Raw genomic sequence first — 26,727 nt, 5'->3', positions numbered from 1 at the left:
GAGCAGGATGACTGCGGCTCTCAGTGTGCATCCGTGTGCTTGCGGGGCTGTCATCGATGCCACATCAGAGAGCTGAGTTGACATTCTTGGGTCATTGAAGGCAGACTGACAACTGCTGAGACAAAGTAGAAGTGTCTCTTTTTAATGATACGACACAGTCGAAGAGGAGTGGGTGGAACTTCTGCCCGCGCTAATGCAGGAAGAATGGTGGAAGAATTCTCCACAGCTTTGAAACTAAATCAAACCTTCAGCCGTCCACTAGAAATTACAGGCAGGAATCCGCAACAGGATTTATGGATAAATAAAGTTGTCATCCTTCGCTGGAAATCTGATAAAGATGCTCAGATTTTCTGAGCTATTCCTGGCAATTTTTCTGTTGTAGCTAAACTTTAAAAAAAACCTGCCTCCCTTATTCCCATTCCTCAGCAGCACACACACAAACAGGTACCTATGCAAAACCGAATCCTCTAAAGTTTTGTCATAAGGGACAACACTTGGTTTCTACTTGCTGTTTACTCCTAAAATTACCACTGTTGTTTCAACTGCAGTCACATTATTCACACAGCTAAGCCAAATGAATTGGACATACTGTCACTTGCCTAATTAAGGCGCCATCCTCGCAGTGCTCAAGGAGGGAAGAGTGGGGGAGGTTCCAGTTACTCTCCTCATCAACACTACTTGTACTTTCTGCACCACGGAGCCAAATGTTAAGCAGCTTTTTTTCTTTTTTTTTCTCGTTTCAAAATCTCTGAGCTCATTGACATAAAGTGCATCTCCCTGCTTGGCACACTCAACACTTCCATAATAACAGTCATTATCTTCAGCACACATCTTTCTGCTTCATTTAAGCCATTCTTAACAAGGGGCATCTATCATGGAGGTGCTACTACTCCGCGGTCACACTGACCTCCAGCACTCTGATTTATTCTTGACCGTCTTCTCAGCTCTGTCTTTCACTCTCGCTGCAGGACAAATCTGCCCCAGTGAACCTTTTTAATTACCAAGACATAATTTAAAACTTCATCAGTCCTGGGTGGTCTCTGGACAGGGTGACACAAGCAGCCGGCAGCCTCTCAATCCACACTGGGGTAGTTTTTAAACAGAGATAAGGTTGTATTAGCAGGGTAGGTAAATAAGGACGGTGCTCAAAGTGTACTTCATGCTTCTACACTTAATCTCTAATAATAATGACCACAGTCTTGTCACTTTGATTAAACTTTCTTTCATCTTAGTTTGTACGCAGGTTTTGGCCATTTCTCCGACAAAAAAATTGGGAGTCTTGCCTCAAATGGAGGTTATGGATCATGTGTGTGTGCGCAAGTGAGTGTGAGATGAGATTGGTGATGCTGTTAGGCGAACACGGCGTCATTATTTTGATTTTGTCCACCTCTGTTCCTGTGACTTGGCGAAGCAGCAGGACACTGAGATATGAGGGTGTAGAGGTGCAGCCAGCTGCGCCTGGACAAACACAAGGACAGCTCTACCTTTCAACAACACTGTATTAAACCAATTATTCATTATCAGGGATTGTTTTCTGCGACAGTAAATGTTTTGTTTACTCGGCTCAAAAACGTTGCGAATGCGGTGTCATCTACGGCTCAGGCGGCAGAGGTTGTAAACATGTTTTCTCTCCCCTCCCTACAAGAGGATAAATAAAAAGACTGCTGTTAGAAGATTTAATTCTGAGAAGCCTCTCTCTGGGGCTCTGCGCAGTGCTAAGAAGCCCGTTGCGAAAAGGCTTCAATTAGCATCTTCATATTCTGACCAAAGTCACCTTCAACAATCAAATTATCTCTAAATTTAAATAAAACAATCACTCCCAATCAATCAGAGTTCATTAGCTCCTAAATAATTCCCACTGCATCTTAAACATGTCAAGAAAGCTCTCAGTCACCCCTCCCTTCGTTCACACACTTCAAATGCATGTGTGTAAGGTCATCTGCAAACACACCTGTGTGTGCACAATGAAGCAAAACCAGAGACAACAGTCTACTGTGAAATGTCTTTTAATTGTTGATCACACAAAGCACAGATGCTTGTGTCTGGAGAGGTTTTACTCCGTTTCGCAGTACCTAAAAAAGTTGGGAGTTCATTGTCTCCAAAGTGGCAGTCTGCTGGGTTTGTGGAGCCAGACGGAAAAAAAGTCGGTCAGACAAATTGCTCTGGTCGAGGCTGTTTGTTATCACTGGGATTCTCACCCTCTGTGCTTGATTTTTAGCACACTGTAACGGAAAACCCACTGGAAGTTGTCATGCAGCTGCTTATTAGGACTGCACACATTAAAACCTGCTTTCATAATGCCGTAAATGTGACAAAAAGGAAACTAAAGCTGCAGTATTCTGGTTAGAAAAATAATAGTCAATTTTACAACTGAGGTACTTTTTCAAAGTGGTAATTACACAAAATAATGGAAGAATTTTGACTGATTATGACTTCTGAGGCAAACTATGGTGCATTTAGTAGGCAGTGGTGGTTTGGCATATTCCAAAAACACATAACTTGTGAAAAAAACAAAACATCTCTTTTCTCCTTGAATGGAAAATAAACAATTTCCTGCATGTGTGTTGTTTAAGAACTACAGATTGCACTGTGTTGTTTTCATCTAGGTTGGAGCGATATCCCGCGCTCAGTCTCATCAAAATCACTCCATCACAGCCGATGGAAGTAAATGCCTTTCCCCGAGAAAGGACAAATAGAGAAGGCTTGTCTATACTAAAAGCATTTTCACACTGCGAGACCAATCTCCAGCACTACTGCTCCGACCAAGGTCATTTCTGTTCAAACAGCAAAGCCAAGATGATGTAGTGAACCGATATCCCCGGGTCAGTGAGGTACAATTCCATCTTGGTAGCGTTGGGTGCTGTAAACTACCTCCAGGCTTCCAGCATCCACAATTTTATGGTTCTAGAGGTTACAGCTGAGCATGCTGATTTCATTTTTTCCCCCTTAAGATGTAAGAAAGACCAGCGGATGTTGCAAAATGCCTTATCTCGTCATCACCGTCAGCCCCAGATGTCCTGTAAGTAGCGCTTCTCCTCTCTAAGCCCTGCCAGTCTCTTCATGGCCTCCAGTTGGTCCACCTGAAGCTCCGTCTTAATCATCTCCAGTAAGGTCTCATTCACATCTTTAGCCATGTTCTTTGCATCCCTGGAGAAGGAAATCACATCTATTTATTAGAAAAAAAAGAGAAAATAACCAATAGACAGTCTTTTTTTTTTAACAATTCTGTATGTCTTCACACTATGGCAAGCCACTATTTAATAAAAAAACAGCAAGTGCTGCCAGTCCTGGAAGTGTATCCTGGAAGGAAATGGCTGAAAATCTCTATCTAGCTGTTGCAGCATACTAGGAGAGATTCATCATCCAACAGTGATATTTCTGACTCTGAAGAATTCACACAGTCCTGATGTTTCAAAAGTCATTTACTCTCAGGTGAGGAAAACAGCCTGGCAGTGAGAAACACAAGAAAAAGAATGTGAACGTAGCTATACAATGCTGACGTGATTTGGTATGCTATATGCCTATGCGTGTATTGCTTTTGTCTTTGTACTGTCAGATACAATGTGTTGTAATACGGAAACAGGGGAAAGAGGAGTGATACAACCGGAATACAATATTGCATCACAGTGAAGCAAAGCGACAGTAGCCAAGAAATCAGAGGAGTGATGTATGAAGAACGGTCCCTGTGATTGTGTTCAGATTTTAACAAAACTTGATGTAAGAAAGCCGCTTCAGCACCGATGCTAGGGAAAACAACAAAAAAATCTATTATATTTTCATGTCAAACACATTTATCACCAAAACTATTGGCTGTTCCTGTTGTGAACATTGTTTGTCCTATCTGGGAGCCAATGACAAGGAGCCCAAAAATTACAGCCAGAGCCATAAAGCAAACAGATCTCCCCTTCATCATCATCATCATGCTGAGGTACAATCACAGAATCTGGACTCTTATGTTACATTTTTTGTCGAGGTTTGGTGAAAGTATTTCTTATTCAACTGTAGACTTCTCTAAACTGCATTTGTGAAAAACTTCAGTCTATTTTTAAACCTCGCTTCAAGTTTTAATATTCTTATTTGTTGTTAATTCAGGAAACTCTTCTACTCTGAAACATCTGGATTTGACTGCTGCCTTTAACACCGTGATCCACTGTAATCCATAGTTTAGATCACAGAACATCACTTCTCAGACAGTGTACAGTGTGGAGACATCAAAGGTCAGATCATGGTTTCACTGAGGCGATCATTCTTCAACTGCAGCCCTGTTTACTTGTGGGGTCCTGCAAGGCTCCATTTTGGGCCTAATTTTGTTTTCATTGTATATGTTTCCCTTGTAGTCCATATTTAAGAAACAACAGATTTGTTTTTATTGTTTTGCAGATGACATGCGATTCTGTCTGATTGTACAAAAAAAACAAAAAACGGAAGGACTCAGTGCAGACCTGCTGAACTACCTCAAAACTTGAGCTAAACTTGGATGGATTTACACCTTTGTAATGTCAATGAAAACAAAACAAAGATTATTATGTTTGGCCGACCGTGATTATTGGGATGACCCTGACAGCACTTGGGCTTCATTGACTTCATACAATTGATCATTTTTGAAAAACCTTGGAGTGATCCTCAACAGCTCCTTCACATTTTATAGACAGATCAGCTCAATGGTCAAAGCAAGCTTTTTTCAATTAGAACTTTGCCAAGGTGAAGGCCTATCTCTGTCCCTGAAGACTTTGAAAAATGAAGTCATGCCTTCATTACTATGCAGTTAGACCACTGTAATTCTTTATATGTGGGAGTTAGAGCAGCCATCTCTTCGGAGTCTGTAGCTGGTACAAAATGTTACTGCTCGTCTTTCAACAGGAAAAGGCAGGATCACATAACACCAGAATTGGCTCCCCTTCACTGAGTTCCTGTCTGTTTCACGATTGATTTTTAGATTTTATTATTGTTTTGACATTTTAAATGGATCGGCTGGACCTATTTAGTAGAGCTCTCACCCCAGTTACAACACTGAGGTGACCAACAGACGGCTCTTGGACGTTGAGACACAAAAACAGCAGTGATGGAACCTTTGTAGTGGCCACTCCTAATTCTGATATGTGTACCTTTCCGTATGAGAACTATACAGACTTCACAAAGTTTTAATGTTATCTAAAAATCAAATTTTGTCTTTGGCATTGGATTTAAATAGTTTTTTTAATATGACTTTATTCCATACTGGGTTGTATCTTTTATTCTTGACTTTTATTTCTATTTATCAGATTTCTCTTCAGTGATGGTGTTTTAGAGTCTGCTATTTTATTTGTACTTTGGTTCAACTCTTGATGCTTTTAAATGTGCTTTATTAGTAAATTTGACTTGACTTTGACCTGACTACTTACACAGTTTGTTCTGTGGATGAAAGAGGGAGGTTCATATGAAGCCATTCTTAATCTTATTGTCGCCATACTCTATAAAACCATTACTCTGTTTTCAAACACTGATCACACTTGACAAAGCCGGATCCTCTTCTGTGATTTAAGAGTCTATTCGGAATTTTGCAAAAAATGCCGCAAAGCCTGCAAGTTAGTTTAGGTCAGGACATACAACCAAGACATCAGTGCTGTGCATATTCTACACTTAATTAGTAAAATGCATTGTATGACATGTTATCTACATTCAAGTAGTTTAAATTCATACAATGCTCACATTTTGAATAGTGGACAATCCACAAGTTATGTTTTCATTTGTGTTCTTTCTGCTTTGATGTGTACAGTTAAATGTTGCCATTAAGACAGGGGATTACGCCAGAGATGCGGTTTTGTTGTGTATAAAACTGAAGTTTTGGAGAACATGCCACTTATGAGGTGCATAGAAGTCTGTAAAGGTTTGGATCAATACAACATTTTGTGGTATGTAATGGATAGAGCATCTTAAGTACAAGTAGGGCTTCGAGCTTATAATGGAACAGGCTGATATAAAAGTCTGGTCCGCCTGCTGTGATGCTGGATTTTACAGTCACATGAATAAAGTTCAAGTGGTAGGTACTTCAGGTTTCACAATAACAAGATAAGATCAGAAATTAGGGTAAAATTGCAACTATAATAAGGGAACATTTCTGACAAGACCCTGCAGTGATAACTTTATCTGAAAAGAGTGCCATTATGTCAGGTCCTCAACCAATATTCAGAATAATTTCATGAATCAATGCTCAAGCTCTTTCCTTGAGTTCTCTAAGATGCTTTGTTAGTACTGTATATGCTGCGTGTAAATTTATTTTATTCAGCTGTATTAACTACAGTGCTCTGTCATTTCTGCCTCTCCTGTAAAAGAGACAATATATTTCAATACACTCTCAGGTTAATGTATGATCAAATTCTACATTTCTGTCAAATCGGCGAACAAAGAGAGGAATCTACAGTGATTTACAAGACAAGGCGAACTGACAAAAGCAGGCATATATATTAAGATTGCCAGAGCACAGAAAAGAGCTGCGAGTGAGTTCTTTTGCAGTCCTTTCACACTCACAGCACGCACATTGAACTATAGGTGCAGCTGGAACATGACACAGCCATGGCAGGTAGGTAAATGAAAACAGAGTAGAAAGTGCACTCAGGGTGAATTAAGAAATAAACAAAATCAGCGCCAGTCTTACCCGCAGACATACAGGTAAACCGTTCTGTCTGAGCAGGATGTCAGTGACGTGCTGGCTATTAAGCAGCAGATTGTGTTGGACGTATCTGGGGTGCTGCTGCAAGCAAGACTCCTCATCTTCTCTGTCGTCTCTGGAGAAACACACCTTGAGGTGGCTCAGGGTGCCGCTGGACACAAACCCCTCGAGTTCCTCTCTGGGACGAGGAAAATTGTACACAGAAAGTTATTATTGATGTTATAGATATTCATGGGGTCTTGTTAGTTGTGACTAATTTGCGGAAATGAGTCTTTCCAAAGGTAGAATCAGCAGACCTGAGGCTCATTTACCGATGACCTAAAGTCTGCGAATGAGCGTGAGAAGGCACCTGTTAATGGTTTTATGGGGAAAGAGGAAGAATTTCATTGCAAGCAAAATATTAAATGTAGAAGCTGCTGCTGCTAATATTAAGCATTTAGTGTAAATTTCACACTGACTGTTTATCCTTTCACATCCAACACTCCCTTAAGATATTTAGCAAACCACCTTGCAAGACGTGTAACCCCCTCCAAACATTTCCTCCCAACAAAAAAAAAAACCTGTCAGGCTTGATAAAACAGAACACTGATGGGCAAAAGGTCTGAGTGAAACTGTGCCAGACAACCAATTTATCTTGTTTAACAAGAGAACTGCAAAAAAAATATAGATTTCATAAGCAAGGTCGAGTCACTGTTATAAGCATCTTTTTACAATCAATCCTCCTGCTTGCAGTTAGGTGTAACCTTGCTCCCTATGGGGTGCTTTGCTTGCCAACTACTCCTTCTTCTGCCTCAGTGTTTTTACAGGGCCTGGGTGCTATTGGAAGGGAAGGAAACAGGAAGGTAGTGAGGGAATAAGGTTTACTGTGGCTCACAGAGTCTTGTTTAAAGTTAAGCAGTCGGAATGAGCAGGAACACACAGACACAACTAAACACGCATGCCTCATAACAAGCCGTGACTCTAGGATCACGGGTGAAGGTCTTCGCCTCAGGGGTCTGTGTTTGCTGTAACCTCTGCACTAAAATAACGCATTTTTTTGATAACACACAGACACTGCAGAGTGAATACTAAAGCGGCAGAGAAGCACTGTTCTTTGTTCTATCTGAAGTGTCCAGAATTTTCGCTCCTCCTGCAATGTTTACAAGCTAACATTTGATTGAACACAGTCATTAAGAGACATCTCATTCTTTTGACCAAGATGTGTGATTAAAATGTCGGTGTGAGCACAAGAGCAACAACATGAATAACAACAAGAAGGATTGCAGAGTGTTGTTTGTTTGACGTCTGAAATAAATCATGATAGATTGATAACCGTGCGAGCAGAAACTGGCGGATGACAAAGGACAGTTGGACTGAAACACGCAGCAGACGGGGGTTCATGAGAGCCAAAAACCTGCCAGACTCTTGGTGTGTTTATGCACACAAACAGCCTGTAGTAATGTCCCACACCCTCACATGAACCCAGCAGGCCTTCCAGTCATGTTCTCCCTACAGTATGAAATCACATGCCATAAAGAGGCCAGGAAAATCAAGGCGAGGGGGAGAGGATAAGTGCAGCAGAGAGGAGAGAGGAGCACAAGTTTGACGTGACGAGGCAGGCAGGCTGGCTTCAATCTCTTACGAGGATGTTAAGTGCTGCAGCTGATTGAGGCACATCGCGAGCCTTGTTTGGTTTTTGGCGTTCAGAATCATGACTGGAGATTTGGTCCACATCCTGCACTGCCTTGACATTTTGTAATATTTATACATAAAAAAGCAGTTTATGCTATATTTATGCAAGTTCGGATCTCAACCCCCTACTTACAACTTCAGCTCTAGCTTTCCTTAAATATCTGGGACATTGAAAAATACACAAAGTATGCTAAGCAGGTTTCCTGCATGCCAAGGCAATGCCACACATCACATTGCACATCCTTTAAGAGAAACGCCAACAGAGATGAATGCAGGCAGCCAGTTCTACTGCAGGTATGTTGTTCTCATTCTGCTAACCTATTTAAATTGAGTGCAACTCTTCATGGGTGGCTCATAAAATACAGACTAATCATTTTGGTCAACACTGTGGGGTATTCATCAGAGAGGCCCACACTGTGAACAAACACTGCCTACTACCTGGCTGTGAGTTAGTATTTAAATAAGGGATAGAGGAAACAAAGGGGAACAACAACATCCTCTGTGATCTGTTCTTGCGTGAATTAACCGATGCTAAACGCATTCACACGATTTAATCCTGCCAAAAGAACTCGATCAGCGCACCGACGCTGAGCACACGCTTGCTGCTGATACTAGAGAGAGCTGATCAATTAGCATGTAGTCAGGAGAGAGTAAAGCCAAAACAAACTAATCAGAGCAGCGATCTCCTCAAAGGCTGACGTCAGTTTACATAGTGAAAGCAGAAACCTGATACTTTGTACAGATGGATGGAAAAATGAGTAGATGATTGGTAACAAATTGTTATTATGACAGAAATGATGTCACTGGTCAACATTTATTTTTCATGGTCATTACGCAGACTTCTCCTGGACATACATCCGCGAGGAAAACAGCACCTCCACTTGGATCCAGGCTAGAATACAAACTTGTGTCACTGCTGAGAACTAAGCCCTTAAATCTACTGTTAATAAACAGCAGGGCAGTGATTCAATAGAACTTTACTGAATCTTTAACCATTAGCAAGGCCCTGAATCTAATTTAGGTTTGGCTTTTTAACAACAGCAGTACAAGCTGTGGACACAGTTGACATTTAAAGCTGTATCAGAATACAATTGCTTTGTTATATATTCAGCGGACATGGAGCAAAATTAGTATTCATTTGGAGCCATGCCTCTGTCCAGTTGACAAATTAAAGTCCCATATTGTCTCTACTTGTAGCTCTGTTTGGTCGTCGTCAGCATCCGTGGGAAAACATTTACTGCTTTTACTGCTAAATGCTCCACCAACAGCTCATTGCAACTTTATCTGTGTGCTTTCTGGTGCTGGGCAAGAAGTGCACAATGGGTTTAGTAAATGTTTTCTTTTGTAGATAACAGCATGTTCCTGTTGGAAACAGCTGATGAGAGTGAACCAAAGCAATAAAGTTGGGGTCTGTCAACCAAAATAATGACTTGCTCCACAGAACTGAGGGAAAACTCAAGAGTTGGGCGATGATTCTTAATGAGTTTATCTCTATGAGCAGCACTACACAGCCAATAGATTCATTGTTTATGTAAAAATATCTGTTAGCGCATTTGTGATTGGTTCATGTAATGCTCAATATTACTCTTTGCAAAACAACAAAAGATGAGAGATTTACTAGCTTCTGAGCTTAACTGATCTCGATATTTTTAGCCAACCTGGTATCATACTAGATAACGGAAATCAGCACAATGCCATAACAAAAGTCTATGCAACGTCTTGAGTCATAATTATATGCTACACAAGATGCTGCTATTCTTGTCTGTTATTACTCAAAGCAGCACAGCGTGTGCCCTTCACTAAAACAGCAGCCTCACATGTCCATTTTCTTCCCATGCATCTTACAACACATCCTTGAGTCTGAGTGCCTAAATATACGATGTCCACGGTGCTTACGTAAAGTACTGAAAAAAAGGACACCCACATCTGCAACGTTCACAATGAAATTGCAGTGACAAGGTCAAGAAGAATGTGGGTATGAAGCAGCAGCAATCTTACTCACAGAAGGTGAAGAAAAGTAATGTAAAGAGCAGTATATGGCAACCAGTTACAGAATTAAAAACCAATGCAGGCTGAAGTGAGATAACAATAATTGTCTCGTTAGAGTCGCCCAAGGATGGAGAACTGGTGACCAGCGACAGAGTCATGGGGACATAAGCCTCACTGTCGATCAGATGGCTGATTAAAGTCCATGTGATTCAAATGACACTGAAGAACTACTGTAGCGGCAGACTGCTGAAAACCTTAGTGCTGTTTATGATTTAAAGCTTCTGAATACATAATGTTATAAGGGTGCGTAAACACAGACAAGTGCTCATGCATAACCACTGTTCACCTCCATAAGTGATTACAATAGACACATGAGAGTCAGGAATGGAACACGGAATTGCATGGATTGCTGGGTGTCTCTGAATCGTTTACCTGGGGAAGGACTACGCAGCAAGAATGCACTATGGGAAGAAGGAAGCTGGCAAAGTTATTGTGATTCTCTAGGCAATGTTCTTGCTAGGAATACCTGGTCCTATGATTCATAAGAAATGTAACTTACACCTAAACATTGTTGTAGCCCATGCACACCCTGTTCATGACTACATTATTTCCTGCTGGCACTGGCCTCTTGCAGCAGGATGATGCTCCCTACCACAAACGCAACAGATTGTTCAGGATGGTTTGAGGATCATTTTGGCCTGCGAAATTTGCCAGATTTCAATCATGTTAAGCGGTGCTAGAAAACAAGTCCCCATCCATGGAGCTCTGCCTTGCAGTTGGCAGGTCTTAAAGGATCTGCTGCTAATGTTCTTGGTGCCTGATGCACAGGACACCTTAGAGTCCTTTCCTTGTCAATGCCTGAAAGGGTTTGAGCTGTTTTTGCTAGCAGAAGGACGGCAGGTGGTCTTAAGGTTTGGCTGACCTGTTGTGATGAGTGGCACAGAGTCTGAATAACCGTGAACTGAAAAGGAGAAACAGAGCTCACACTGAACAGGTAGTCTCGGTCTCTGTGGCGACAACCAAAGAACAGCCAGGTCTCGCAAACACGGCCTCGGGTTCTTCTGCCTCTCCTCCGCTCTGAAAAGTCAAACAACGGATGTTAGCAGTCAATCATACATAACAGACAACCAGGCCAGATAGGAGGAGAAGCGAGTCCTTCCTCCCAGCAGAGGTTAAAGAAGAGAAGTGACACTATTAAGCACTGTCGCAGCCAACAGATACACGGAGGTGCTCGCATTGCCTAATGCACAGAAACGGACCGTATGCATAGGCAGAATAAGGAAGTTATATGGTATTATTAAGTTTTCCACGCCAAACCAGAAGGAAGATCCCATCACTATAACGGTACTGAAAATGAAACTAGGGCTCAGTGTGAGTGTGTGTTACTCATATCCTATGTGTGATCCAACTGATATTCCAGGTGCAAAAAAACTACTCCTGAAAAAAGTGATTTCTCTTGTGGCTTTGGAGTTTGGCAAACCTCCCAGAATCCTTTGCAGGCAACTGCGACGCAGCGGCACAAAGCGGCTCTGAGGATGCTGTTATCTGTGCCAGACACCTGCTGCAAAAGGGTGACAGCTCTTTCCCCAGATAACAACAGTTGACCCCCAACCTTTCATGATGCCAATCAGTCAGTTGACTGTCTAAAGAGGCCGGCATTATCTGCTGCCGTGTCATTGGTGGGGGGGAGGCAGAAGTTGACCAACCACGACGAGGGGCTGAGAAACACCACAGAGAAGCACTGAGGCGTGGGCCCTTTGTGCTGTGCTGCTGCACTCTGAGGATAAGGTGCCGCGTTTCTATACCCCATCCTTTACTGCTCGCCTCAGATCCCGCTGTGTTTTCCAGCCATCACAAAATTAAAATGCAGCCAACTCCTGAGATTATGGAGTCACACAGTGCTTAAAAATTAGGCCTTAATGCACTAATTTGGTGGCTGAAGTAATTTGGTTGATTAAATGAATTAGTCTGAGTGACAAAAAATTAATTGCCAAAGAAAGACCCCCTTCAGGCGTGTTTTGAAACAGAAAAGATGGATTCCATAAAGAAGTTAAATTACTCTCTCTATACATGTGATTATTTCATATTTTTCAAATGTTCAAACCACTGGACACAAGCTGCGCCACTACTTAGCAAGTCTGCTGTGAGTTTACATGCACTGCGGGCTGCATGTTTCCACTTGGGTACAACAAGCTTCCAGTCATCATTTAAGGTGAGCACACAAGTATATATTTTTTCTTTGAGAAGATGAAGTGAAAACAGCCTTCTACCACCAAACTCTGCACACATGAAGCCCAGCCATTTAAACAAAGCAACACTAAGAAAAAACACATTTTTGCAAGGAGGGAGACTTTGTCAGCGTTTTAAAACTGCAGGTTGGCTTCCTCAGAGGACGCAGGCGATCCAGGAGGGGCAAAAACAGAGTGGAATTACACTTGAATGGATGCGTTTCGTGTGGGAGCAATAAATAAAACAAGTCTGCTTGGCCAGAGTACAGTTATTAAGATTTAGGTAACCGAGACTGTGGTTAGACAGCGTGATGTATATCGACAAGGTGGAAATATCGGAGACGAGAAAGACAAGATGAAACAGGCGATGACCATCAAACAAAAGCAGACATGCCAGTCTAAGAACAAACACAGCAGCAGACATAATTGAGGATCCCAACAACAGCTGAAAGATATGGATAAAGTATTTTCCAATTATACCTCAAAACAATGGAACACACTACAAACAGATGTCAGAGGAGGCAGATTGCTTAATATTTTTTTAAAAGAAAGCTAAAAACTTATCTCTTTACTTGGGCCTTCACCTAGCTATGGCATCCATGAAACTCTTTCTCAAAGTTTACTTTGCACTTATGCACTGCTGCACCTCTTTTAAAACGTATTGATTTTATGCATTTATTTAATTTCATATTCAGTGGGTTTTATCTTCTATCCTATCTTGCACATCCAATTTCAATTTTAACTGTAGTTTTTTTTCTATCCTGGTTTTTATTGCCAATACCCTATGCTAACATTATTTAAGGCACTGAATTTATGTTAATATGTTTGTTCTATGTATGTTTTGATGTAAAATACTGTAATGTTTTTATTTTAAAGAACTTTGAAATGCATTTCTTGCATGAAAGGTACAATACAAATATTTCACTAGTTATTACTATTGTTATTATTGCCTGGTTTAGATCATCAGAATGACACTGTGAGCAAGTCATTTGTGGAAAAAAATATTTGAAATAGCTGCTGGTTTCAGCTTCTCAAATGTGAGTCATTGTTGTCATTTTCTTTTTTTGTCAGTGTAACCTTCAGGTTTTGGATCCTTGCTTGCACTAAACAATCAATGTGAAGATGTCGCTTTGGGTTCTGCACAATTTTTCCTATTTTCTGACAATCTGATAAAGCATGTTTTCTGACTAAAGAATTAAAAGATTTATAAAATTTTAAAAAATAATGAACAAACTCATCAATTGCGAGCTGAAGCTCAACACTAATTAGCCTCAGGAAAAAAAAAATCAATAGAAAAGTGTGTTTGCGAATATTAAAACAAAGCGTTGTTCTCATTAATTTCATGCAAAGTTGACCTGTTGGTAAAAATGCTTTAGAAAAGAAGTTTTTTTGAACTTTAATCCTGGTGCATGAGGCCTGGTAACAGAGCTGTCTGCTGACTTGATCTGACGCTCAGATCCATCCTTAGCATCCTGGACGAGATTCTTCTGATCCTGCAAACAGCCTCAAGTAAACTCATTTTAGTGGCTCGTCTCTCTCCCTTCGCTGCTTGCCCTAAAGGGATCAATACAATATGAAAAACCTGGATCCATTCTGAGTAGACCACACTGGCCGCCTTCCCTGAATACAAATCACATCCAAACCCACACTATAGCAGCGTGCAATACAATCCCAGGGGGGAGGCAGCATCTACAGAGCACTCCATCTGGGGTCGAAATCAAGAGCGGTTGCCTTTCAGCGCCATTCAGATGATCAGCGGGAGGCTGAAACTGCAAGGGAAGCCGAGGTTAAGACTTGGTAAACATGACAATTATCTCATATCTTTCATTTTCGTCTTTGCACCTCCATGCAAATCGTGCCGAGTGGTTTTCAACAAGAACAACAAAAAAATCTAAATACAACAACAGCTCAAGGCTTAATCACTGAAATTACGTTGCAGAATTACACCCATGTACATTCAACGTGCTGAATACTGAATGTTTTCGTAACACAGAAACTAGATACTGACTAATTGTAGTCAGCTGTCTGGTTAGACTGATAAATGAAAGCTAAATATTTGTTTACACAAACCTTAATACAAATTGTCATTTTGAATGTGCCAAGTATGCCCACTGGCATACCTAAGCATTAAACTGAGCAAACTGATGTTTTTTAACCTCCAAAAGAAAAGCTTGTCAGAGCTGCTAAGAAGATTAAGGCTAACCACTCAGTTAAAATACAATATTTGTTTAACCGACGCTGCTTCCAGCTAAACAGAAAGACACTGAAAATCACATTCTCCATAAAATCCCTCCACGCAAACCACAGCAATCAATACCAGACTACTGGAGGGCCCTTATTAAAATCTCCTGGTACCACCGAGTGAGCCTCTGACCTTTACAGACTCTTCTTCCACTTGTTACCAGTACTACAAACTCGTACAAAGTACTTTTGAAAACAGCCATCGATTAACAGTGGGAGTGGAAGAGGGGAGAGGTAGGCAGATCGAAGCGTCCCCATGTTGTTTTGTTGCTAACAGGACCCTTCTCAGGCCTCGAGGAAGATACGGCGTCCCGTTGACAAACTGGTGATTGTTATCTCTTATCAGAGTGCCGAGTCAGCCGGCAAGGCTTTGTTTGGAATCTTAAGTCAGATTCCGCCCAATGCTGCGCGCTATGACAGGTTTATACAATCCTCCAGCACAATACGCAGCCGGCAGGGGAGAGGATGAGAAACACAAAGAGGGGAGAGGGGACTGAGGAGGCAGTCGTGCTGATGAATTGATTCACACGAGTTTATGGAGTAACAATGAAGAGCTTTTTGAAATAAAAAGAAAAAAAATGCAATAAAAAGAAATTTAAAAAATGAAAAACAAGGCGACACTGAACTTCCAAGGATGCATTTGATGTAGCTGTGATTGTTGGATTATGTAATAAAGCCCTCAAAAATCAATCAAGGTCTGGCTGTTCTGCTTTAATAAAATGTGTATTTTTATCTTATAGGTTTGAGAGCAATATTTGGGTTTGCGCTGCAAGGATGAAAGTGAGATTGATATGTTCATATTCCTCTGTCCCTCTGGCTGAACCTTGATCATTTCGAAGAGGAGTTTGACTGCGAGTGCTGTGACCAGGTCAGTCAGGAAACATGTGCTATCTTCAGAGCTCCTCCATCCTAAAGGCACAAACAAAGCCTCACCCCGGATGACCACTCATCCTTTTCCCAAATGTGCTGCAGACAGTCCGCCACCGCCATCGCTTCAGCCGGTGCTGTGCCACCTCTCAGAGCAATCACCCGTGACGCCACCCGCCACAACACAGCAGACATCCGGGGGATTTAGAGACAATTGGAGTTGACTGGGGCACAACCTCATTTACACAAAGCCACCCAAGAGTTAGACATGTCAGTCTGACTAAAAAGGCTTACTCCGCTTTCTGACAAGTCATGGTGGCTGTGAGTCTGATTCAACACACAAGCATGAGGCCGGATAGAGAAGCTTCAGTCACATTAAACCCTTCTGACAGGTCATCTTCTTACAATCTCGATTTCGCCTTCAATCCGAGAAGCTCAGAAAATTAAACTGAATGTCACGTTTTCTTCTAATTGAGAGTACTTTGCAAGCAGTGGCTTACAGCAATGGTTTAACTAGCTGGAGAGACCCAAACCTACTTAGTTAACAGTCAATATCCCCGCACCACCTCTACGGCAATTACAAGCAATGATTTACTCCAACAACATGACCACCGCCTACTGGACTTTTCATTTTCAAATCAATAACGCCCCATGTGCCGCTTTGACTGCCGGCTCTTTATTACAGAAGTCATAAATGCGTGCATGGGAGAGGGTCTAATTTATTCCTGTTGAGCTGAAGGAAGCGTCTGAAATAATCCTTGACGTGATCGAAGCCCTCACTGCTAGATTTATTATGCCTTATGTGGTGTACATGACGTGGACTTTTATCGGCTTTGAGCGGCGTCTCATTTCATTGTCTCTGCAGATTACTTGAAAATATGCATAGAGGACGCGCACTTAACATCACTTCAGCATTGTGAATATTCATTACAGGGTGCGTAATTTTAGCTGGAATAATCTGTGTCACACTTGGCACCAGTCAGCAGCACAACCCGATGCTTGACACGAGCGTTTCACTGACCTACTTCAGCTGCTCATCTTGAAACGCATAACATTGGCATGGGATCAAGTGCATTATTACAAGCCTCGAGATTCCTCTTGATGGAGAAATTTGCAAAACGAGGGATCTCAAAACATACTATGCGTCTCTCACTTGATAAAACTGTCACTTATGATGCAGGATTGTATTGTGTTATGAAAACGGTCATACCTTTGCTGGAGAAAGCCGAGGAATGGAGCGACTCCGGTGCCGGGTCCGACCATCATGAAGGGCACCGACGGGTCAGAGGGAGGCCGAAAGGAGCAGTTGGGTCTCAGACTCACATGGATCTGGAGTCAGAGGACGTTAGAAAGCCTTTAGAATGACGACAGCAATTACAACAATGCTGGGAATCCGCTGTGGGTTTACCAATCTATTCATTGATCGCCTTAATCTTCTAAGACATGCTCATGAAATACTCATGAGCTTCAACTGGAATCCATAGTCTGTGGTAAAGAGGATTTTCTTGATTTAACTTAATTTTTGATTAACCACACCCAACTGCCCCAAAGCGCCTTCTTTCTTTTAATGTTTGACACACTAAAAATGACATTCTAAAGGAGCATAGCACATGTAGTCCACCCTGTCTGACTGTTTTATGACACTCGATTTCTCTTTTCTGTGAGAACCTCTTTAACTGTGATATGTGAGGGGACATGGGCAGTTTACCTTTCCTGCAATTTTATCAGAAAAACCTACACAAAGACAAAGTCAGGGAGGAGTAGCAAGATTTTTGCTTTGCCAGAATCAATTTTTTGATGTTGGATTCCAACTGGTACAGAGCCTGAACACTTGCACTCACAAATACGAGCACTTAGAAATATATCAGCCAAGACCAAGATCGCGAATACGCGCACTCTACTTTCAGTTTTCTTTTTTCCAGCCTACTCATTACCTTTGGCAGAGCCGGGCTGCTGGAGGATTCAGCCGTCCCAGGGAAAACAGGGCTAGGATTGATGAGGTCAAACAGCCAACCGGTACACAAGCCTCGCCTCCCCACAGGCCGCCCGGTGCATGCTGGGAACTCTACCACGTTGAAGGCAAAACGTAGCTTTCCTGGGTGCGCAAGACAGGAGCTGCAGAGATGGGACCGCAGAGGGTTTGAGAGGGAGAAAAGGCAGAGACAGAGGGAACATCGGTGTGAGAGAGTTTGTGTGCGAAGCATGCAGACAGACGGTGACAAGCAGGGAGATAAACAGAGATGAAGTGGTAAACAGAGCGAAATACAGAGAGAGGAAGAGCAAGATTCTAGTTGAACAGCAGCTGATCAAAGTAACGGTGATACACAGACAGCTGATGCAATGTCAATTACAAAATCTGGACATGACATTAAAATGTAGTAAATAATGGTCTATGCCTGTGTATTTTTTGTGTAATATACACACATAGTCCTGTTATAAGGCCTCAGGTACACTTTAATCAACATCATCCTTTGTGTTGTAAATAAGTTGTTAAGAATAGATTTAAAATTCAACACATTCAAGTGCATATTACTTGTGGGGTCAGAAGCTGGATAAATTTCATTTTAAGCTTATAAACGCCTCAGATGGAACTCAAGTTTTGTACTTAAACATGTCCACATGGTGTTTCTATCCGCTAGAAAACACATCATAAGTGACGCAAGCAGCCAACGTCATGTCTGAGCATTTCAGCCTTGAAACTTCAGTGTGTCCATGACTGTCTCAAAAACACGGATTCAGACTTTCAAGATTTAAAATGTAACAAACCTAAAGAACCAATCCTGTCAACCTAAAGGGCGGAGCTTTCTGTATCATGATTTTTCTTGAGAATGACGTGAGGTTCGAACATCTACAGCTGAACTACTCCACTATTACAGGTTGCAGGTTGCACTATTACAGGTAGTTTGTCAGCGTTTGAGATGAGTTGTCGGTGAGCTGGTGTGCTTGAGCTTTAGCGAGTGGGGTGAGGCTGGTGGCGAAAAAGGACTTCACAGACCCACATTTGCTAGAGGAATCAACCATGAATAGTTACATCTCAGCTACTTTAAAGCAGAAGGGTGATATTTAAATGGAGAAAAATTCTAAATAAGTAATTCTGACACACAGAGATACATTTTTACTGGTTCTATCGATAACCAGCAAGGAATTTTAACTGCTTCTATTTCAATGTTTGACTTTTTTTTTTTTAAGTTGGTTGTCTATCTGAACTGAAAAAATGTCTCACTGCTCTCAGTTGTTGTTGCCTATGTATTTTAACGGTTTATCTATTACTTTCCAGCAGAGAAATAAGATTCATGCTACAAATTTACCTAACGATATACTAAGGTTAATACCCTACAATATGACATACTGTACAAACTTACCCGACTTATTTGAATACTAAGTTAGATTATGTTCCATACTATATTAAATACTATACAAATTTACCAAAGCAATTTAAAAATTCAGGTTAAGCCACTACACTATGTACATTCCTTGAACCTCATTCTTTCAACCTTTTACTTATTACATTTAGGTAACTACTACAGCTACTTTCAGCGACCTATAGAACAGCTTCATGAACTCTGAATCACACAGTATTACAATTGTAGCCTATACTGAAGATCAGCACCAATTTGCAGTCATATCGGTGTTTTATTTTCCTCTTTAGCATAATTACACACGTGGACAAAATTGTTGGTACCCCTCAGTTAAAGAAGGAAAAACCCACAATTCTCACTGAAATCACTTGAAACTCACAAAAGTAACAATAAATAAAAATTTATTGAAAATTAAATCATCAAAAACAGCCATTACTTTTGAATTGTTGATTAACATAATTATTTAAAAAAACAAACTAATGAAACAGGCCTGGACAAAAATGATGGTACCTCTATAAAAGATTGAAAACTATTTGACCAGAGTGACATGATTAACTCAGGTGTGTCATTTAATTGACATCACAGGTGTTTCCAAACTCATAATCAGTCAGTCTGCCTATTTAAAGGGAGACAAGTAGTCACCCTGCTGTTTGGTGAAAAGGTGTGTACCACACTGAACATGGACAACAGAAAGCGAAGGAGAGAATTGTCCCAGGACATCCGAAAAAAAATTATAGACAAACATCTTAAAGGTAAAGGCTATAAGACCATCTCTAAACAGCTTGAAGTTCCTGTGACAACAGTGGCTCATATTATTCAGAAGTTCAAGACCCACGGGACAGTAGCCAACCTCCCTGGACGTGGCCGCAAGAGGAAAATTGATGACAAATTGAAGAGACGGATCGTTCGAATTGTATCCAAAGAGCCCAGAGCAACCTCCAAAGAAATTAAAGGTGAACTCCAAGGCCAAGGTACATCAGTGTCAGATCGCACCATTCGTCGTTGTTTGAGCCAAAGTGGACTTCGTGGGAGACGACCAAGGAGGACACCACTGCTGAAAAAAACTCATAAAAAAGCCAGACTGGAATTTGCAAAAATGGATGTTGACAAGCCACAAAGCTTCTGGGAGAATGTCCTTTGGACAGATGAGACCAAACTGGAGCTTTTTGGTAAGGCACATCAACTCTATGTTCATAGACTCAAAAACCAAGCATACGAAGAAAAGAACACTGTCCCTACGGTGAAACATGGAGGAGGCTCAGTAATGTTTTGGGGCTGCTTTGCTGCATCTGGCACAGGGTGTCTTGAAAGTGTGCAAGGTACGATGAAATCTGAAGACTATCAAGGCATTCTGGAGAGAAATGTGCTGCCTAGTGTCAGAAAGCTTGGTCTCAGTCGCAGGTCATGGGTCTTCCAACAGGACAACGATCCAAAACACACAGCCAAAAACACCCAAGAATGGCTGAGAGAAAAGCGTTGGACTATTCTAAAGTGGCCTTCTATGAGCCCAGATCTGAATCCCATTGAACATATGTGGAAGGAGCTGAAACATGCCATTTGGAGAAGACACCCATCAAACCTGAGACAACTGGAGCTGTTTGCTCATGAGGAGTGGGCCAAAATACCTGTTGACAGCTGCAGAACGCTCATTGACAAATACAGAAATCGTTTAATTGCAGTGATTGCCTCAAAAGGTTGTGCAACAAAATATTAAGTTATGGGTACCATCATTTTTGTGTTTTTTTAAATAATTATGTTAATCAACAATTCAAAAGTGATGGCTGATTTTGATTATTTAATTTTCAATAAATTTTTATTTATTGTTACTTTTGTGAGTTTCAAGTGATTTCAGTGAGAATTGTGGGTTTTTCCTTCTTTAACTGAGGGGTACCAACAATTTTGTCCACGTGTGTATGTGCATATGCAAGTCTATTTTTAATGAAGTTGTAATTTAATTTTATTCAAATTAATTGAGATAGTCCACAATCTTTCCACACACCCACTAAAGAATAAAGTTTCTGTTTGTGTTGCTTCAATAAAACCGCCTCTCCCTCCTCTCTGCTCGAGTCTTCACTGCCGGCTGAAGCACTCTCACACTCTCTCATCCTTCACTCTCCAGTTCCTGTGGGTCACTGGAGACCTCTATTGACCACAGCATCAATAATGCAGGTCTCTAATGTGTCTGCACCATCTGATAAACTACAGCCACACTCTCTCCTGTCCGCTCCCAATCGCTCTGAACAAACACACACACACACACACACGCACGCACGCACAAGCGGCTAAGTGAGGGACTAATGAGAGGCGCGGACAAGTTTTGACATTGCGTGAGATGGTGCTGTTCCGCATGAGCTTTAAAGCAAACCTAATGGGCACTAGCTTAAAGGGAAGAGCAAATCAATGACTAGCTAAGTGAGGAAAAATAAAGGAACACTTGGCCTATTTAAACTAAGCACAGCTAGCTAAAGGCGATACAATATTTACAATCCTTTCATTGGTGCAGTTTCCTCTCGCCACTGGGCTTATTAAGAAATTGCATCTACAAATAACCATCCCAACAAAAGTACACACAGACTACAATGTACAGGGTCTGACATAGAGAGTCCATAATAAATGTCAGTCAGACACACACACATGTATGAGTAAGGTCTATATAATGTTTAATTCATTTTATTTCTAAAGTTGTTTTTAAGTGGCTCTAAAAATCTATATGAAAATGTCAGACTTTACAACCTTAACAGAGCTTCCTTTTCACATTATAAACTCTCTCTCTCTCTCTCTCTCTTTAACTCCTCTTAAATGTCAGATAATTTGAAAGCTTAATCCGCCCCTGCAAAGGAGTTGGCAAAACAACAAACCTCCAGTGGACAACACTGCATTATCTAGCTGCCAATTGGGCGAGATCAATATATATTTTACCATGCAAACTCCCAACTCTCTTGTCTAGTAATGCCAAACAAACTCTAGGATTTTAGCGATATAACAAAACAGCTTTTCAAAGTGAGGTTAGAGAGCTGTAACACCAAACAAGACAAAGAAAGACACTATTTCTGCTTTAGCTGTGTAAATGTAAATTCCTTTAGCATATGATAATCTAAGCTGTACATCACTGTTTCAAAAAAAGAACAACTCCCATTTGCAATGTTGTTTGAAATCACTCAATCAGTGTCATTGATTCTTTAAATCCAAAATTTAAATCACATCCAAGGATGCAATTCTTCTTCACAGATCATCAATCATCTTCATTCAATCTTTAATTTTTACTCGTTGTGCAGCTGGAAAATATCAGTTGCAATTAGAAAGATTTAAGCCCCCATCCATGATCATTTGCCAAGAATAAAAAAGCGATGCATATTTATGAAGACCAGACAAACGATGCTGTCGGAGTACAGTTGTGCGCGGTTTTACCCAGTACAAAATGTAAGCTTTAGTGTTATTTTTCTGTCACCTTACCTGGCAGCTGAATAAGGCCTGGGCTGCAGTTTCGGCAAATGCTCTGAAAAGCAAGCACAACTGTCAATCACTTTGCTGTCTTGCTCAGATTCGGTTACACAGACACCTGTGACGGAGAAGAGACAAAATATGTGAAAGTCATCTCGGTCCACGGAGACATCCTACCTACCAATCTATCCTCGGTAACCCCCACCCAGGTTGCAGTCTTGTTTCTAGGACACACTTCTATATTTATGAAATTACCAACTCAGGGTTATGGAATCCCAAGTGTCCAGATGTGGAGCCAGTAGGAAACAGATTGCTTATGCAGACCTTATTTCAATGCCAACCATGAAGGTGCCCTCTTTTGGGTAATATGTCGTGTGCATTGCATGCATGAGGCGGTGTCAGTGAAATCAGCAAAACTCACAAGAGTTTGCGATAAGTTTTCACCCTGTAGCAACAGGACTCGCCGTTCTGCAGCACCACTTATTAGACGTGTGCAAAGAGAGTGATTGAGAGTTGCATGACGTGCTTGCTTTGTACTCCCTTACATTTTATTTGTATCTCAGTGATAAATGAAGCAGGAAAAGTAAAGCTGCGCCATATGTACCAGCTGAGGCCTCACAATAACACATTTTTCTGCTAAATTGCTCAGAAAGACAAACAGCTGGACTAAATCTGCTCTCTCCTCTGTTTCTGGATCTCTCCGACATCTAAACAGCTCAGGGTGTTAGAGAGACAGCTCCGCACTTTGACGTCCATTTCATCTCTTTGTGTTGAGATTTTTTTTTCTACAAGGAAAAAAAAAATGGTGATGCAGGAAACACTTAAAAGTAAGTTTGAAAAAGATTTTTTTAAGGCAAGCATGCTTTGCTGAAACAGCAGTCTGCTACTAAAATCTAATCCCTTAGCTACCAGAACAGGGAAAAAAACAGTGACAGAAACTAACACATCACTTTTAGAGAATAAAGAACAATAGGCTAAGAGCAAATACTAAGAAATTTAATGCGTTAGAATAGTAAAATACGAATGAATTGGAATTGCTGTGTTATTTAGAAATGATCTGAAGAAAGTAAAGATGTTTAACATCCAGCTGAGATTTGGTATTTTACCATTTCTTTTATTGAAACTGCAAAATACATCAGTGTGGAAGAAGAAAGGCTGTCAACATGCAATAAATTTCACAAAGAAGCTTTTATTATATTTTTGATAAGTAGCTGTGTTTTCTAGTCCTCTGTGGGACATGTTCGGCAAGACACGGAAATCTAAGCTAACTTTAAAGCCTGGATTTTTCTCCGAAAAAGGAGTCCAAATGTCTCAACCTAGAGGCTCAAAATGCATTAATGCCATACAAGGTGAGCAAGATTACGAGGCTGGCCTTGCTCCGTTATAATTAATATGCTTGTACTGCAACTCACAGTGAAACATTTCTAAATAAATCTTCAGAAATAGTTAAGGCTAAGCTGCAACAGAACGGATTATTTAAAAAAAATCTTTCAGGTTTTCAAAACTTCTCGAAAAAGGGAAGAGAGTGGCCATCTAAAGCGCAAAATCTTTTTGGACAAAACATCACATTCAATACATCTGGTGATCCTTTCCACCAGTGAAAGCACACACCTCTCCATCAGGAGGTGTATCATCTACGCTAACAGTATCCTCTGCAGCTGCACAGCGCTCGAGTTGCTGCTTTTCTATCACAGAGTGACAGCACATGTCTCAAGCAGAGGACAATCAATCCATCATCTCACATCACTGCACCACGATGATACTGCTGGTAGATACAAAGGATATATCACTTTTAAAACCTTTTGAGCGCAAAGCTTTTTCTTGTTGCAGTCACTGGCTTGAGGATACATCTTAAAATATGCATTTCAAAAAAAGGTCTCTGTTCCAAAAAATACACTGCCAGGATTCCCACTATGTGCTCAGAAACGATCATTTCAGGGGTACCATCGATCATACTGCACAACAATGTAATCTATTCCATCTCCAAAGTCTCTCTGTGCTGCAATTTATATGCAGAGGTACCATTTTAGTGGGGGGAAAAATGAGATAGCAATGTGGATGAGCATAAAAGTATATACTTCCTAAGATTTATGGATAGTTTCTTTGGCTGCACTTGAAATTAGGGAGGTTGTTAGCATTAAAGCATTAAGAGGAATTCTCCTTGGGAAGGTTTTTACAGTTTTTAATAGCCTACAAATGCTAATTTCAAGTTATTTCTGAGAAAAAGACCTGCTAGCTCATGGTTTTCCAAAACCATTTCAACATTTTCCATGGCCTTTTATGATAGCTTAAATGAATAAAGTGGGAATATATGTGATAGGGAGTGTGTTCTCTGTGACCAGGCAAATTCATTTTAAATTTCGTACGTTTCCAGGGTGAACGAGCCTCTTGGGATAAAGACACAGTCCTTTACTTTACTGTACTCTGATTCACTTTGTTCCACAAGTCACAATCAAGTTAAATAAAAAGAATAAAACTGCACCCTGGTACAATTTTGTCGGAGCCCTGCAGTAAAGTAAATTGAAAAAGATGCTCATGGACAGCATTCAGTTCCCCCGGGCTATGACCCTTAAGTTTTTATCTGACACTCTATATGAAACAATGGACCATATAACAAGAGAGCTGACTCCGAGAAGCAGGTATCTTTCTCAATTTATACCCGGCACTTACTGAAATACCCGGTTTGCTCTTGGCCAAAGACATCTGGGTCCAGACACCTCTCTCCTCATTATTTACAGTTAATGTATAACAGCCTAAACTCTAGTCAGCAAACACCTCCCCTTCAGTCAGGGTAATGAACCAAAAATAGTGCAAAAACGCAGCAATGCACTTTAACAGTGACACAGAGAGCCAGAGTTGACCATTAACCTATGATCCAAACTGACCCTGCATATTTGTGTCCTTGCTAAGCTCACCAGAAAAAGAAAAAAAAAAAGAAAAAAATAAACACAACAGCTGTTGCCCTGAAGGGCCTCCAACACCACATTTTTCACGAGGGCACGATTGTCCCGATTGCCAATTTCTGCCTCACTTCACCACCGGAAAAGATGCTGTGGTTGGCAAGTAGGCCTAAAATAACTGACATTGGGGTAGGCCAAGAGCTGTGACACAGCTGTTTTAAAGGACAGCTCAACTCGTATGTAAAACTGAAGCCAACTAATTTCACTGTCTGGTAAGTTTCAGTCAAAGCTTATTAGATCTGTACTGAATAGCCAGCCAGCTATCTTAATGAGCTGAGAGAAAATGTTAGTTTTCCACCAACAGTTGGCTCCAAGGGTCAAAGAAAAGAGAAGCGTGGATGGCAGACAGCAGCAAAAAAATGATCAATATTATTAGCAGGGAGGAGATAATGAATAAACCTGGAAAATGTATCGAGACTTGGAGCTCCAGTAGCGTCGTTATATTTACAGATGCTATGATGAGAAAAAAAAAAAAAACCTACTGAAGCTGTGTGGACTCAAAAATGAGACAAGGAAATGAGTGTTGACCCTTTGGGGAGCCTTCTGATGCACACTGTCTGGCCATTTGGTATAATTAAGCGCTCTGACAAAATCAGCCTGGAAAGCCTGCTTTACTAAGGTTGCAGTGACCCCTACTGGAGGAAAATTATCCAGACGGACAAACAAACCCAAATGACAAACACAGACGGTAGACCTGACATAACCTGAGGTCTTTTGAAAAGTGAAATAAATTACTCCAAAGCAAATTATTCCACTGATTTTCTGTGCAGGTGCAGTGAAAATCCCACTCTAATGTCAATCACTGAACTCCCCCATTGGCTGCGTGGAGCATGAAAACCTGCATTTAATTATGCATGCATCTATTGTAATGGTAAATTTCAAGAGACAAAATAAAAAACACCTTTAAAGAAACCACTGGGTCAATGCCAAGCACAATATGCAGCACTTTATATGAATATAAATGTGACTTTGATCAGATTTTGCACATTTGAGCTGCTTTCTAATCACCTGTTATGAAATGTATCTAGCAAAGATCATGCTATCCCTGATTTTTCTGCAACTTTTTTTGAGAAATTCCAGCCTTATGGCTGCCTGAGAGCACAATCCAACAGCAGGGAGTCTGACCTATGAGGAGGCTGAGTGGAGGCGAGCAGGATGGGAAGGCTGTGAGAAGCTCCAGAACGCTGAGGCTCGGGTCTCTCACGTAAAGGTTGTAGTCTGCAGCACCTTGTTTACTGCAGAGCTCCTGCAGTCTCCTCCTCTGCACGCTGTCCCCCGTATGCTCCACCAGCGCTCGCAGAAACGCCTGACAGAGACACAGA

The 26,727-nt window shown here is 41.1% G+C and overlaps 1 protein-coding gene across 1 annotated transcript in view; it reads right to left on the bottom strand.

Moving 5' to 3' along the window:
- Positions 1-1,990: 1,990 nt before the first annotated feature.
- Positions 1,991-26,727, bottom strand: part of mtrr (5-methyltetrahydrofolate-homocysteine methyltransferase reductase) — a 30,440-nt gene continuing 5,703 nt past the window's right edge. The window contains 9 exon segments of the mRNA XM_051940421.1: positions 1,991-3,147; positions 6,635-6,648; positions 6,650-6,825; positions 8,443-8,445; positions 11,297-11,386; positions 16,848-16,974; positions 17,580-17,760; positions 22,458-22,500; positions 26,531-26,711. Of these exon segments, the coding sequence (XP_051796381.1) occupies positions 3,003-3,147; positions 6,635-6,648; positions 6,650-6,825; positions 8,443-8,445; positions 11,297-11,386; positions 16,848-16,974; positions 17,580-17,760; positions 22,458-22,500; positions 26,531-26,711 (960 nt within the window). The 3' untranslated portion in view covers positions 1,991-3,002.

Source organism: Acanthochromis polyacanthus, chromosome 20 (genome assembly GCF_021347895.1).
Source record: "Acanthochromis polyacanthus isolate Apoly-LR-REF ecotype Palm Island chromosome 20, KAUST_Apoly_ChrSc, whole genome shotgun sequence".
NCBI classification, from domain to species: domain Eukaryota; kingdom Metazoa; phylum Chordata; class Actinopteri; family Pomacentridae; genus Acanthochromis; species Acanthochromis polyacanthus.
The sequence above is the reverse complement of the archived record's forward strand: the minus strand, read 5'-3'. Positions and strand labels throughout refer to the sequence as shown.